Source organism: Moschus berezovskii, chromosome 2, assembly GCF_049115385.1.
Source record: "Moschus berezovskii isolate FMDL1 chromosome 2, NW_MosBer_1.0, whole genome shotgun sequence".
In the NCBI taxonomy this organism is placed as follows: Eukaryota; Metazoa; Chordata; class Mammalia; order Artiodactyla; family Moschidae; genus Moschus; species Moschus berezovskii.
Genome location: NC_142461.1, coordinates 64,405,336 through 64,421,772, shown reverse-complemented (window position 1 = coordinate 64,421,772; position 16,437 = coordinate 64,405,336). Strand labels below are relative to the sequence as shown.

The window sequence follows — 16,437 nt, the reverse complement described above, 5'->3', positions numbered from 1 at the left end:
GGGCACTGCCCTCATGGAGTGGCTCATACTGGCCCCACCCCAGCTATTTTGTCTTATTTTGTCTAGCAAAACCTTCTTGGAAAGGCCAGCCTGTGGTGGTGAGGTGGGCCCAGCCACGGCCCTGGTCTTGCCAGGCTCTGTGTGGGGGCAGGTCTGACTGCGCCAGTGGCCTGGGCCTCAGCCCCCAGACACCCGCCAACTTGTAGTGCTGGAATTTCCTGTCTGATTTTCATTTCCCCCCACTATTTTCCCCCTTAAGTGAGACAAAAACGCTTTTTAATTGCATGCTCTGGAGTGCCAGTCAGGATATTATTATTCTTATTAAGTGCTTCCTGTGGGGCAGTGCCCGGGCATGGGGAGGGGCTCTGGAAGCAGCCTGTCCCCCGGTTATTATTGGGAGTAACAGTGCTATTTGCATAAGGTCTGGCCACTGGGAGGAAGCTTTCCTGGCTGCGCCTGCAAGGCCTTCTTCCCAGCCCTGGTGCTTCAACCCATTATTTGGTTCCCGCTGGGAGAGGCCTTGGCCATCTGAGTCCGTGTGTCTGAGAGCTGGCCTTTGAAACTGTCCAGGTTTGAAAGTGGACTGAGCCCACTCCAGCACAGGGAGGTGTGCACCGGGCCCGTCTGCATGGTTTCTCCAGCCCTGCATGCATCTTTGTTCTTGCCCTTGGAAAAGCACAGACTCTGGGCCGCATTCCTCATGATCCTCTGGCCATTTGAAATCTGTGTTCAGGAGCCCTGGTAAATGAGACAGCTTTGTGGTCCCCTGGATTCAAATGACACACCCAGGGCGGTCTCTCTCCTAAACCATGGAGTTTCTCCAGCTGCAAATGTTCTCTTGCCAGGACAGTGCATAGTAGGTAGAAATATGAGAAGTAATCTTACTGGTGCCAGAGGGAACTCTGGGGAAACAGCAGGTAAAAGAGTGATCCAGGCTAGTTGTTTTCCTAGTGTGGTCCTTGGCAAGCTTGGTTAGTACCACCTGGGCACTTTTTGTAAATGCAGGGTCTCAGACCTGCCCAGGCTCATGGAAGCCGAGACTCCAGGGAAGAGGCCCAGCCACAGTGTTTTAAAAAAGCCTGCAGGTGATTCTTGGGTCTGAGAAGCACTGATGTAAGTACCTAGTAGGTGTTACATTGTGAATCCCTGAGTGGGCCCCAGGCCTTCCTCAGCCTGGATATACCGGAGAGGCCATGTGCACACAGCTCTGTGCCAGGATGCGACTCTGTCCACATTGCCTCATAGCCCGAAGGACCTATCATCCTCTCCCTTCTGTCCAGCTCTCCTACTCCTGGTTCCTTGAGGACCCAACTCCAAAACCACCTTCTCCAGGGAGTCTTCCTGGCTGCTCTGGCAGCTATGCCCATGGACCCCATTGAATCCCACAGGGTCAGGGACTCCAGCTTTGCAGACAGCCTCCACTGAAGTGCTCAGTGCATGACCTGCGGGCAAGAATGCTGCTCCTCACTCTCTGGGCCTCCAGGACTCCCAGAGGACTCCAACTATTTGGACAGGACTCCCCTATTTGGACAGAATAGGGGAGCCTTAGGTGGACTGTCAATGTGACTTCCATTCTCCAGGCTGTGATGGGCCAGAGTTGAGAGCTCCACGCTGTGAATTCCCTGGAAAGTTAAGGAGCTGGACCTCGTGGGGCCTACAACCTGTGCAGGTCAAGGCAATGCTAGTGTCTGAACTGCATCATGTCCCTAGGTCAGACCTGCGTGCTGAGGAAGGGGACATCCTGTGTCTTTTTTGCAGCTGGCACCATCATTCCTGGTATCTTCTGGGAAGGCATGGGTCTGAGGTCTGCACAGAGATGGGAGGGGTTGTAGGATTCGAGACAAGCCCAGCTTCAATGACTGAAACATTGAACTTAGCTGCTCAGGCCACTAGCTGGTGTCCAGCAGCTGCTGCCCACCCCTTGAGGGCTGGTGGACCTTCTGGGTTCATCAGGGCACAAAATATAAAGGCACCAATCGCCATCCCATTGCTGTTAGTCCTTTTCCTTTTGCCAAGTGTCCTCACATTCTCATTTCCTGAAGAGTTAAACAGTTTAATTGACCAAGTTGGGCATTTGGGGCGGAATGGAGAATAGTGATTTTCTTCTCTTTTGAGAGTCCTCACCAAAGGTTCACTTGTTCATCGATCCCTCCTTGCTTCCTGGAAGGGAGAGCAGGGTTTGATGTCAGGAAATTGGATCGTAAAAGGGATCCATCCTCTGAGCTGCTGCCGTCTAGCACACGGGACAGCTCAGTCATGTCCAACACTTTTGCAACCCCATGGACTGTAGCCCACTAGGCTGCTTCATCCATGGGATTTTCCAGACAAGAATACTGGAGTGGGTTGCCGTTTCCTTCTGCAGCGGATCTTCCTGACCCAAGGATCGAACTTGGGTCTCCTGGATTGCAGTCAGATTCTTTACCGTCTGAGCCACCAGGGAAGCGAGGAAGGGATGGGTACACTTTTATCAAAAGTCGCCATTTGAACAAAATTCACAATGATGTTCATTGGAAGTCTCAGGCCACCTGTAAATCCCCTCCTGTATTTGTTTCGTCTTGGGCGGCACATCACAGATTCTAGGGAAGGAATGGTGGGGACCGCTAGAGTTGGAGCAGCCAGCCTGAGCTTCCTGCAGTGAGCTGTGTGGAAATGGGGGTGACTTCAGCAGGAATAAAATCGTACATTTTATCTTCCCACAGTGCCCTAAAGCCCATGACCCACCATTTCCACCTGTCCCCACTGTGTAAAGCAGCAGTTCCTGACAAGGGCACATTCACTGGTGGGTGGTACATCTGAGATCAGTAAGATGCATCTTGGGGTCCCTTATGCCATGGATTGGAGAAAAGGTCCCCACGTGACTCTTGTTCACCCCTCCTGAGATGCATGGTGAGCGGGGAGGGGGCTGCCAGTTACTGAGCTCCTGCTCTGTGCAGATGCCGTCATTGGCTACACAAGTTGGGTGTCTGCCATCACGTTTCACAGGTGAAGACTAAAGCCCACAGCCCTTGTCACTTGTTGCTGTTCAGTCACTAAGTCATGTCTGATTCTTTGCGACCCCTTGGACTGCAGCACGCCAGACCCCTCTGTCTTCTGCTGTCTCCAATGGTTTGCTCAAATTCATTTCAAAAAAGCATTGAAACAGAGTTGGTGGTGCTATCTAACCATCTCATCCTCTGCTGTCCCCTTCTCCTTTTGCCTTTAATCTTTCCCTTCATCAGGGTCTTTCCCAATGAGTCAACTCTTCGAGTCAGGTGGCCAAAGTATTGGAGCTTCAGCTTCAGCATCAGTCCCTCCAGTGAATAGTCAGGCTTGATTTCCTTTAGGATTAACTGGTTTAATCTCATTGTTGTCCAAGAGACTCTCAAGAGTCTTCTCCAGTATCACAGTTTGAAAGTATCAAGTCTTTGGCGCTCAGCTTTCTTTATGGTCCAACTCTCATATCCGAATATGACTACTGGAAAAACCATAGCTTTAATTATACGCACTTTTGTCGGCAAAGTAGTGTCTCTGCTTTTTGATACACTGTCTAGCTTTGTTATAGCCTTCCTTCCAAGGAACAAGCATCTTTTAATTTCCTGGCTGCAATCACTGTCTTGCAGTGATTTTGGAGCCCAAGAAAATAAACTGTCACTTTTCCCCCCTCTATTTGCCATGAAGTGATGGAACTGGATACCATGATTGTGGTTTTCTGAATGTTGAGTTTTAAGCCAGCTTTTTACCTCTCCTCTTTCACCCTCATCAAGAGGCTCTTTAGTTCCTCTTTACTTTCTGCCATTAGAATGGTATCATCTGCATAGCTAAAGTTGTTGATATTTCTCCTAGCAATCTTGATTCTAGCTTGTGCTTCATCCAGCCTGGCATTTTGCATAATGTACTCTGCATTTAAGTTAAATAAACAGGGTGACAATATACAGCCTTGTTGTACTCCTTTCCCAATTTTGAGCCAGTCAGTTGTTCCATGTAAGGTTCTATCTGTTGCTTCTTGAGCCACATACAGGTTTCTTAGGACTGGTAAGGTGGTCCGGTAGTCCCATCTCTTTAAGAATTTTGCACAGTTTTTTGTGATCCGTACAGTCAAAGGCTTTCATGTAGTCAATGAAGCAGAAATAGATGTTTTTCTGGAATTCCTTTGCTTTTTCCACGATCCAACAAATGTTAGCAATTTGATCTCTCGTTCCTCTGCCTTTTCTAAATTCAGCTTATACATCCGGAGTTTCTCAGTACGTACAGGTGAAGCCTAGCTTTTTTTTTTAACTTTAAACTTTTTATTTTGTATTGTGATATCGGAGAAGGCATTGGCAAGCCACTCCAGTGTTCTTGCCTGGAGAATCCCGGGGACGGCGGAGCCTGGTCGGCTGCCGTCTATGGGGTCGCACAGAGTCGGACACGACTGAAGCGACTTAGCAGCAGCAGCAGCATAGCCGATTAACAATGCTGTGGTGCAAAAATTGTCTTAATGACCCTGATAACTACAGTGGTGGGGTCACTCACCTAGAGTCAGCCATTATCGAGTGTGAACTCAAGGGGATCTTAGGAAACATCACTATGAACAAAACTTGTGGAGGCAATGGAATTCCAGCTGAGCTATTTAAAATCTTAAAAGATGTCACTTGCTAGCAAATGACAAAACAGCAGTTCACACCCAGCTCTGTCTGGGGCCCATGTGCTTCCTATTCCTACCCTGAGCTCCTCAGACCACAGGAACAGGTTACCCCTTAGGACTCTCATTTGACTGATGCGCAACTCAGGGCAAGGCAGATGTCAGTTGAGCTGTCAAGTTCACTATGCTTGACTTCAAGCCTCCTCATCTGCCATTTTTTTCTCCTCCATACTAGCCCCTTCCTTCTCCAAGGATACAGGTGTCACTTGCTGCCTGGGTCCTTCCATGATGGGGAAGTGACCTGGTAAGTCATCTGTGAATTTTCACATTAGTGTGAATTTATGACTTTCCCGTGATCTGTGTACTTTTAAGAAGAGTGAAACAATTGCAGTGGATGTTTTTTAAGATGCAAGGAATTATAAAGGAAAGGAAGAAAGGAACATGATCTATTGGTCATGAATGGGGAACCCCAGGCAGAAATAGTGGGGGCCCCTTTCCTGGTCTCCAGAGCCATGCCTCCATCTCAGCTTCTCAGAGACTACCAGATCCCAACAGAGTCCCCCTGACACGGCCCCAGCACTGGCTTTCTGCACAGTCACCCTAGAGCATGGTCAGCCTCCTGAGAGGGACGGGCTCAAGCCCTGTCCTGGCCACTCTGAGATCGTGTTTCTCCTGCCCAGTCCCACAGGCCGAGCTGAGATGCGCTTGTGCCTCATTGTAACTCAGCCCTGTGTCAGGCCAGGACCAAACCTCCTTCAGAGGCTGCTGTCTGCACCCGCCCTCAGTCGGTGCCAGGGCTAGGCAGCTCTTCTCGCAGAAGCCCCTTTCTTCCCTGGTCCCAGGCCTGGAGCCCATGTGACCTGAGCTCATTCCTTGCTGCAGTCTTGATGGGAATGACCACGTAACTGGACAGCATGCTGATCTCTAGGAATTAGACTGCCCAGAGGGCTGGGGTGTCCCCAGCACGCCTGGTCTCTCCCTGGAGATGGCTGCTTCCCCCTGGCTGGCCCCTCCTACTATGTCTCTGAGCCCAGTCCTCGGGGCAGCGCCTCCCCATTGTAGCAACACATGACTTCATCCAAGGAGAATTCCTCCAGCTGCTGACCTGGCTGCCTGGTCATGTTTCCATGACCCAGTTTTCCCGATTCTTTGTCTGAATCCTCTGCTGACACCCTACCCCCACTGTCCCATCCTCTTAGGCAGTAACCCACCAGAGTCATTAGTAACGGGCATTAACTAGAGCTGGGCTTCCAGGGGAAGATCCCCTTGGCTCTTTCTGGGCCCTGCTCACTCACAAAGCCAGATCCTTATACCAAGGACACTGCTGACACAAACGGGCCCTCACCCCGGGACCACCAGCCAAGGAGCATTTAGCGTTTAAACTCTAGTGCAAAAAAATCCTGGGGTTAAAAAAAAAACACAAAAACCATCACACCATCATCATCAGTTTCTCAAACTGTTGCTCTTTCTATGTAAGATCAAAAACAAATGTGCATTTTTTTTTTCAGAGAGGGCAGGGCAATCCATAGAAAATTTCCATCTTAGAGTTTCTTCCTCAGAAACTTAAAAAGAGAGCCATTTCTCTGAAATGGCATATGGTGTGTGTATGTGTGTGTGTGTGTTCCCTGCTCATGCCAGAAGGACATGATTTAGTTTGAGGTTTTTTTTTTTTTTTTTTAACTTTAAAAAAGAGCTCACAATGAAAACAATGTGTGGATGGGTCCCATTCAATATGTTTCTGGAAGGCTGCCTTGTTCTTTGTGCTTTCGTAAGTTCCTTGAATGCTGCTGACAGCCTCTGGATGGCGTGCTCTCTCGCAGAAGGTCCAAAATGGGGCTCCCTCCTCCTCTGCCTTACAGAGGGGCCCTGGGCACAGCATTCCCATCTGAATGTTTCCACTGGGGGCATGGGGCCAGCAGTGATCCATGCTGGTCTGTGAGGATCCTGAGTCCTCAGATGAGCCAGTGTCAAGTTTTATCCTCAGTTTATGGACACAGCAAAGATGGTCCCAGAGGCAAATGTATAAGTGGGCTCAGGTGCCAGGCCCCAGGGCTGAGGGCTGAATGGATTCGGCAGGGCAACTAGGTCAGTGAGTTGTACACAGAGGACCAAAAAGATGAAAGATGCAGGTACAGAGCCTGCACCGAGCACCCACACACCCCCCACCCCTTCCCCCACCCATATCGCTCCTGAAGCCTTGGTGAGTCACCAGCTGGGACAAGCATGGCTCTTCCCTGAGGGGCGCAGGTGACCCTTCACACAGCAGGATTGTTCCTGTAGGAAGGAGCTTGGAGTTCATCAATCCCCACTGTACAGAAGGATAACATGAGACCCAGACTGGGGACTTAATGCTCCCAGTGTCCCAGGGCTGCCTAGTGGCAGAATCAATCTGGAGTTCCTGGCCGATCCCTGCCCAGCCCCATGTGGCCTGGCTCTATCACATGGCCTTCTGAAAGATTTCATCAGAGCACATGACTCCCTGCTCAGTACCCCAGGAAACCTAAATCTGCCAGAAAAGAACCCCCAAGTCCTTCCCAGGGCCCATCCGGGCTTGTAGGACCTGTTCTGTCTCTCCCAGCTCTATCCCTCTGCTCCAGCCCAGGTGGCCAGGTGCTGAGACCACCAAGCTCTTCTCCCCACCCGCCTGCCTTTGCAATGGCCGTGCCCCTTGCCGGGCCCCCCCTCTTCCCTGAGAGCCCTGACTTCCTCCCTCATATCATCCGCGGCCCCTGTGTTCCCCTGCCCAGCTGGGTTTCCTTCTTAGCTTCATCACCCCTGGCATTATGTCATCAGGGTATTTCTGGTTTGCTCTCTGCCTGTCTCCTCTCCCAGGAAGCTCTGCAGCTTTGTGATGGCAGCAGTGTAGGTGGCTTGGTGATGTCCACCTCCCGGGCCTGGAGCCGGGCTTTGACAGAGCCAGCCCTTGATACAAGCTGGATGAATGAATGAGTGGATGGCTGTTGCTATGGTGATGGCTACCCAGTAGTAGCCCCCTGATATGAATGGCCTTGGTGGGTCTCTGAGGGTGGGCAGAGGGGCCCGGACAGCAGGTCCCAGGTTGGACTCCTTGCTCTCTGCTGGCTTATGGGAGGCCCGCTGTCCATCCTGGGAGCTGCTGGATGGGAAGTGAGTGCTCAGAGGCCCTATGGCTGATGGTCGGCTTTGTGCTGAGGTCTCCGGGAAAGTACATGGGGCTGAGTGGGGAGAAACCAGCAGTCAAACTTGTTGGTCTCCTAGAGTGGAGACACACCACTCTGAGTCTTGATGTTTTTTCCTGAAAAATGGGGATAAGGACAGGGTTGATGGTCAAACTAAACAAGACACTAAGCAAAGCTGCATGAGGCCACTGATGTCACTAAGAATGAGCATCTGGGCCCATTCCCTCCTGACCCTGTGAGGCCTGCCACGCTCAGCAGCTGGCCGACCCAACACCTTCCCCACCCTGACTAGAAGAACTTCTGACATGCATTCCCAGGCTTGTCCTGAGGATCCCAAGGGGGTGAGGCTGTGGGTGCAGGGGTGTGGCTAGAGCCCCTGCTGCCTGCTACTTCCATGGCTGTCAGCTGCCCGGGGGGCAGCAGGGCTGCGGAAGTTCGTGCCTGGTGGCCCTGACTTGAGAAAGAGGAAGCTGGTTTCCTTGGTAACCTCCACAGCCTGCACACCAGGACCTGGCAGAAAGGAGGGAGCAAGCCCAGCTGCAGTGGGACCTGTGGGTGGCTGTCTCTTATGCCTCTGCTGGGAAGCCCCAGGCCCCTCCTCCTCCACCTTGCGCATGCAGGCATGCGCACACACAGAGCCTGGTCTTGTGCAGCTGGTCACCTTGGTGCCACCTCCGTTTCATATTTGCCTGGTCAGCTACCATGAGTACTTCATTCCTGGAGTTTTCACAGCTCTATAGGCCTGATGAAGTTGAATGAATCCTGAGAAGAGCACTGCTAGCTGGTGAGGTGGAGGGGAAGGTCTGGGCTCTCCTGGCATCAGGGGACTCCCTTCAACCTTGGTAGGTGCAAGATCTGGGGGAAAGGAGCACTCCAAGGTGTTGGGGGTTTGGCCAGTGGAAAGAATAGGAATTCTGGGACAAATACAGCCTGGGCTTTCAGTGAAGACCCAGGAACTGATGTTCGCGAAACACTAAGAGCAGGACCTGGGACTGTGTGAGCGTTTGTTAAATATGACACATCAACAAGGTGGGGCCGGAAAGACCCCAGGATCAGTCTTGGACCCAGAGACTGCCTCCGAGTGTTCGCTGGAACTGGGCAGAGGGAAAAGCCCATGCCCAGCTGTCCTGGGCCTTGGATTCCCCTCCTGGCTCTATCATCTTTCAGCTCCATAACTTTGAGCTGAAATCGGACTTGATCTCCATTTCCTTATCTATGAAATGGGCACAGGGGCACCTACCCTGGCTGTCTTGGGAAGCCTTTTGAATATGCAAGGAAACAGTCAGAAATAGACAAAAACAAACCATGTTTATTTTATTAGCAAATATTGTTATCTGCCTGGCTGTGTTTTAAGAAAATTTAAAAAAACATCATAAAGGCCCTTTCCTGCAGGTTTGGAAAGGTGAACACTGCTTCTCTGCTGACTCCCCTGGGGTTCAGAGAAGCCCACTTTGCCTTCCAGGCTGTAAACAGACCAGCACCAGCCTTCTGCCCTTCCGCCCTCCCCAGGATCTGCAGTGAGCAGAGGAAGACTTGTCTGACAGCCCATGGACAATAAATGATGTAGTCATAGTTTGATTGCCTTTTTATACTGGAGTTCTCATGGCAAAAATACTGGAGTGGTTTGCATTCCCTCCTCTAGTGGACCATGTTTTGTCAGAACTCTCCGCTGTGACCTGTCTGTCATACAACTCATGGTTCATAGCTTCATTGGGTTTCACAAGTCCCTTTGCCATGACAAGACTGTGGTCCATGAAGGGGAATATTCATTGCAAGGGCTTATGCTGAAGCTGAAGCTCCAATACTTTGGCCACCTGATACAAAGTGCCAACTCACTGGCAAAGATCCTAATGCTGGGAAAGATGGAAGGAGAAAGAAGGGACAGCAGAAGATGAGATGGTTAGGTAGCATTACCAACTCAGTGGACTTGAACTTGTGCAAACTCTGGGAGATAGTGGAGGACAGAGAAACATGGCGTGCTGCAGTCCATGGGGTCACAAAGAATCAGACACGGCTTGGCAACTGAACAACAACAACATGGTTTGATTATGGGCTGTGGAGCTCCGAACATTAGCGATAATTGTCATCATCAATAGTAACAGACAGGGTGCTTTTATGTGCACTAGCATCTCTCAGCAGGAGCATTTTATCTTCATGGCAGCCATACGGGTAGTTACTGTTACTTGTCTTCTGACTGGACACAGAGAGATGCAGAGAGGTAACGGGGTTTGCCCAAAACCAGGAGTTGGTGAGCAGCAGCTGGTCTCCAGGTCTCTGACTCCCAGAGGCTCCAGTCCTCCTGTCACTGTTTTCAGAGTCACAGCTCAGCCCAGCCTCACCTCCTCAGAGGACATGACATAATGGGAGAAGAGGCTGGTCATCTCCGCAGTCACCTGCCCCAAAAGGGAGCGCCCAACCACAGGGATGGGGCAGTGTGCCGGCATCGTGCTTCCTTGGGGCCCAAGATTTGTGGAGTCTGGGTTTGGCAAATTGATTCAATCAATTTGAGAGGATTTGCTTTCTTTATCCCTAGTCCCTATGGAAGGTGTCAAGACTGTAGAATTAAGAAGATACAATTGAATACATAAAAGTTAAGGTTAAATGTAAGGAGAAAAGTTTACTCTTCTTAAGAATTCATAAGCGATGAACCCAAGTGTCCATCAGCGAATGAATGCATAATCCAGATGTGGTGGTATATCTATTAACCAGCCTTAAAAAAGGCAGTTATCCCACTCAGCCATGAGAAGAATGAAATCATGCCATTTGCAACAACATGGATGGACCTAGAGACTGTTATAATAAGTGAAGTAAATGGGAGAAAGACTAATACCAGATGATATCATTTGTGTGTAGAATCTAAAAAAATTAATACAAACGAACCTTTGTACAAAACAGAAATCGACTCATAGAAGTAGAGAACAGATTTGTGGTTGCCACGGACAGCCACAGAGGGAGGTAGGGGAAGGATAGATTGGGAGTTTGACATGAGCAGGTGCAGACTAGTGTATAGAGAAGTGAGAGAGAATGGATAAGCACCAAGGTCCTGCTGGACAGGATAGGGAACTGTATTCCATGCCCTGTGATACACCTTCATGGGGAAGAATATGAAAAAGAATATATATATGTGTATATGTATATATATATATGTGTATAACTGAGATGCCTTGTTGTACAGCAGAAACGAACACAATTTCAAGTCAACTCTACTTTAGTAAAATATATTTTTTAAAAAAGAAAACTTGGGCACGTGCCACAGTGGATGAACCTTGGGGACATTATGCTAAGTGAAGTCAGCCAATCACAAGACAAGAGACACTGTGATTCTGCTCATAGGAGGTCCCTAGAAGAGAATGGTGATTGCCTGGGGGAGGGGGGAGCTGCTGTTTAATGGGGAGAAAGTTTCAGTCCGAGACTATGGAAAGAATTCTGGTGATGCATGGTGGAGGCATACTCAGTTGTACGCTTATAGATGGTTAGCGTGGTAAATTTTCTGTTACATGTATTTTACCACAATCAGAAAAGATTTCGTGGTGCTTCCAGTACTAGGATCCGCTCGGACAAAACCCACAGCATTACTTGTGTGCCTTTACCACCTCAAGTCTGACAGTCAGCTGACCTGTGCGCATGGAAAACAAACCCACCTGACTTCTTTAAACTCTTGGGTAATTTAGACTCAGCACTCATGCTCTTTGGCCCGTGGCTCTCAGCCTGAGTGAGAGCTGACTGAGAAATCTTAGCCCTTTCCCAGTCTTACTACTTTTTAAAGAGCCTTGTTTTCTTAAGGCCTGTAATTATGTTTGCCTCCAGGGTACCCAGGAATTTTCTTTTTTTAATAAGCAAAGAGCATCCTACAATTATCATGATGATTTGTGGAGGGCAAGCCAAGTGCAGACAGGAGGCTGACGCACTCTGGAAGCTGGGTCTCACGTGTTGGCATTGGCATTCCGGGGGCCGGAGCACTTGGGGTCTGTAATTAATATTAAGAGCTGGAGAATTAACAGACCCACAGAGGTGTCCACTGTGGCTGCCAACAGGATGGGGCGGGCGGCTCAGTGGGATTGGCCTGACGGAGGCCGGCCGCAGCCGGGAGCGGTCCTGTCTCCACAGCCGGTTCTAGGTAAACACCTCCGCCTGGGTGACTGAGAGCCCGGATGCCGTGACCTGGGGCTGCCGGAGCCACATCCAGCCAAGGCCGGGATGCGCAGAAGCCTGTCGGCGCTGTCAGCCCTGATTTGCGGCCAAGTCTGTCATCTCCCCGAGTTCAAAGAGCGCTTAGCTGCTTGTCTTTGTCAAGAGCGCGGTTGGGGATCTTTTATGTGAAAGATGTAGGGTTCTCGGGCTGACTTTGATTATTTATTCATCCCCCTTCGTGGGTGTGTGATAGCTGGGCACCCCGGAGCCCCCCTGTCCTGACCGTTCTTGCTCTGAAATTCATCGAGCTTTAAAGCCCTTTGAAAATTGCTTTTCGAGGGAGGGGAAAAGTTTCTGAAGTCTTGTTTCTCTCTCCCCTCCGCAGTGCCGCCGCATCTCCTGCCACCGTTCCACGCCCCCTTCCCGATTGACATGCGACACCAGGAGGGACGGTACCATTACGAGCCTCACTCTGTCCCCGGCGTGCACGGGTAAGTTCCGCCCGCCGCCCCGCCTCAGTCTCTCTGCTCCCCAATGGAGTCTGTCCACCTGCATCACTGAGGCGAGCACTGACGCCGTGTGAAGGGGGCCAGTCACGTGAACCCCAGCTCGCCTCTGGTTTCCTGAGAGGGAAGTGCACCCACCTCCCACATCACCGCTTCCAAGGTTGCAGGGGGGCCCCTTGTGTCCATCAGCGCCCTGAGACTCTTCCCAGTCTAGGCAGCAGGGATATTCTGCAGGCCAAAGTCCCCATATTAATACCGTGACTCTGGATAGATGTTGTTCCAACATAATCATTCAGAGCAACCCCCCTTTCACGCCCTCAAGTATCCCAGTTCAGTGAATTATAGAGTCTCCCTACTGATAAGGACAAGTTCAAAGTTATATTTTGGGGCCTCTCCTGCTCCCTGCTTTAAGACCACCACCACCACCGCCCGCCACCACCCCCAACCCCTTGCCAGTGAAGGAGCTTATCCCCTGCATGTCACTCTTTATTCTTGCTCCTGTCCCTCTTCACTCCCACCCTCAGGCTCAGAGCCCATAGCCGAGGTCTCTTTTCTTGGTTTTAATGACTCCAAGACCTGAGCCCTTGCTGCCATGTCCCTTTTGCTTCCAGAAAAGAGACTAAATCCTCTGCCCCACCTCCTGTATCTCTGCTGTGCCTCTTGACCAGACATCTCCCATTCCATGCCAAGCTGCCATTTATGGTTCCAGCCCCCATGTACCTGGGTCTCAGCCCCTGCTGCCCAGATGCCTGGAATGGCCCCTTCTCCAGACCCCTGAAGCCTTGGCTTAGGAGCCACCTTCTCTGGGAAGCCTACCCTGAGTGCGGGCCCTCCCCTGGATTCCCACCACCCTGTAAAACTGGAATGAGCTGTTTTTACACTGCCTCCAGTGGACTCTGGGCTTTGCTCTGATTCCCGTCTTGACAATGGCTGACATGTGTGTAATAAGTTCACAATCAATGTTTGCTGAGCAGAGAGCCCCCTCCACACATTCCACCTGCTGAAGACAGACCCTGCCACCTCTCCCAGCTCCCGCTGGAATAAGTCAGTCAAAACTTGCTGAGCCTTCTCTATATTCAAACCTCTATGCCTGAGCAGGAGGCTAGTGACTCCTACACTCACTGCTCACCCGATACAGAGCAAATCTGGGACTTCTGTTTGCTTTTTAAGGATATTTTGTACTCTAGAATAATCTCAGACATTTAAAAATAAGTTGCAAAAATGTACAAAGATTTCCTGTAGACATTCATATCTTACATAACCAAAGACTGGTTCAGTGTTATTAACTAACTCATAAATCTTATCTAAATTTCATCAGTTGCTTGTGGATATCCTTTTTTCCTCTGTTCAGGATTCAGCCCTTACATTTAGTTGTCATAACTCCTTAGTCATCTTTACCCCAGGATATGGCTCAGTCTCTTTTGCCTTTCATGACCTTGACACATTTTTTTTTCTTTTTCCATTATGGTTTATCAACTGAATACAGTTCCCTGTGTTATACAGTAGGACCTTGTTGTTTATCCATCTATATGTGATAGTTTGCATCTGCTAATCCCAAACTTCCAGTCCTTCTCTTCTCCATCCTCCCTCTGTGTTCTCTATAACTGTGAGCCTGTGTCTGTTTCATAGAAATGTAATGTTTTAGATCCTTCATATAAGCAATATCATGCTATTTGTCTTTCTCTGTCTGACTTGCTTCACTTAGTATGATAATCTCCAGGTTCACCCATGTTGCTGCAGGTGGCATTATTTCATTCTTTTTTATGACTGAGTTGTATACCATTATGTATATGTAACACATCTTTATCCATTCATTTGCCAGTGGCCACTTAGGTTACTTCCATGTCTTGGCTGTTGTGAACAGCACTGCTGTGAACATAGGAGTGCATGTATCTTTTTATATTTGAATTTTGTCTAGGTATGTGCCCAGGACATACATACCCTGGATTGCTAAATCGTGTGTCAACCCTGTTTTCAGTTTTTTGAGGAACCTCCACTACTGTTCTTCATAGTGATTGTACCAGTTTACGTGTGACCTTGACACTTGAGGAGGAAAGGCCACTTAATGTACAGAATGTGCTCAGCTTGTGTTTGCCTGATGTTGCCTCCTGATGAATTCAGATCCTGCATTGTGGGGACACTGCCATGGAAGTGGTGCTCTCCCATCCTGGAACATTATGTCCAGGGCCCATGATGCCCATACTTCTTATCCCTGGAAATCCTAACTTTGATTATTTGCTTACAGTGAGGTGTGCTGGGTTTCTCCACTTTAAAGCTGGTCCCTTTGTAATTGCAAGTCTCTTGTGGAACAGTACTTGGATAATAGGTAAATTCCTATTTCTCATAATATTTTCAGCCACTCACTTAAACATCCATTGATGATTCTTGCCAAAAACAGTAACTACTATTATTTGCCAAATGGTGATTTTCTATTTCTGTGTTTCTTTCCACATTTATCGATTGGAATTCTACTGTAAGGAAGACCTCTGTCTCTTCTCCCCGTTTCTCTGTTTATTTGATCACTTTTTATATCAAATCAATGTGTGGATATTTGTGTTCTTCCAAGAGTTATACTCTATTGCTGTCACTATTCATTTTGTTGTTCAAATTGTTCCAGGTTTGCCCGTCCGGAGTCCCTTCAGGTTGTCCCCTGTGACATGTTTAGATCTTTGCGTTTTACCTCGGTGCCTGCAGCTGGCGCTTGCTTGACTAGGACCTGCCGTGGGTAGGCTTGTATCCCCCTGGTGGGTGGTGAGGCCATTTCAGACCTCTGCCCACAGCTCAGGCAGCTTCTGGAAGGTGTGTCCTGTTAGAGCTGGTGGATCACTGCAGAGTTGCTCAGCTGGTGGCAGCTAAGAATCCTCTGAGTATCAGGAGAGCTGAATCCCTTTTCTGGAGGGGGTTGAAATGGCTGTTTCTCTATTCTTGGAAACTGTCCGGCTGATTCCGTGACACAGATCCTGGACTTGGTAGGCCTACAATGAAGTGCTCCCAGCAAGGGGCCCCATGCTGGTCAGAGACCAGGGCAAGGCTGAGAGTTCCCAGGGGGAGCATGCAGGCAGGCATACATGTGTCACTCTGCCGGGGAACATCCAGGCACCCATGGCCCCACATACCTAGGGACAGTGACAGAAATATAAGAAAAGTGAAAGTGAAGTCACTTAGTCGTGTCCGACTCTTTGCGACCCTGTGGACTGTAGCCCACCAGGCTCCTCCATCCATGAGATTCTCCAGGCAAGAATACTGGAGTGGGTTGCCATTTCCTTCTCCAGGGGCTCTTCCCCACCCAGGGATCGAACCCAGGTCTCCCGTATTGCAGGCAGATGCTTTAACGTCTGAGCCACCAGGGAAGCCCACCTCACTATTAACAACTGCGGTTTCTCAAAGTAACTCTGACCTTTGGACAAACTCTGCCTGTAAACACTTCATGTGTTCATCTTACTTAATCCTCTTAACCCTATAAGGTGTACGTCTCGTGTCAGCCCCATTTTACAGATGAAGGAACTGAGGCAGCACAGAGTGGTTACATAATTCATCATTAGGGCCCCGCCCCCCGACTTAGGGAGTGAAAGAGTTAGAAACCTAGTTACGGCCCTGGGCCAGACACCGGCTTCTCCCTTGGGAGCATGTGTATGACCACAGGTCCCCTGGATGTGGCCACACAATTCCTTCTTGGAAGCTCATATAACCCTTTAGTAGGATACTGCCCCCGAATTCAGTGGTTCCCCAAACCTCTGGGCCAGCAGCATAAGCCTGCCAGGAATAGAGTCTCAGGCCCGGGCCCACACCTGCTGTGTCAGAGGCTCTAGGGTGGACACCGTTTGGGTTTAACACACATTACAGGTTTGAGATGTTCTGACTTCAGGCAGGAACTTTTGAATCAGGTGGCCCTTGGTACTGTTAGTCCCTGGCTTAATGGAGAGCTGTGGTTGAGAGGTGGTCCCTGAGCCTTCTCCAGACTTTGTTATCCCCTAGGTCAAGGCTGGACACAGGTCACGTCCCCTTTCTGGGCCTGCTTCTCTCCTGGCCAGTAAGGAAAAGT

At 49.7% G+C, this 16,437-nt stretch overlaps 1 protein-coding gene across 1 annotated transcript in view; it reads left to right on the top strand.

The window, feature by feature from the left end:
• Positions 1–16,437, top strand: part of GLI2 (GLI family zinc finger 2) — a 266,098-nt gene that overhangs the window by 186,704 nt on the left and 62,957 nt on the right. The window contains exon 3 of the mRNA XM_055397327.2: positions 12,275–12,380. Coding sequence (XP_055253302.2) covers positions 12,275–12,380 — 106 coding nt within the window. The remainder of the gene's footprint in view (positions 1–12,274; positions 12,381–16,437) is intronic.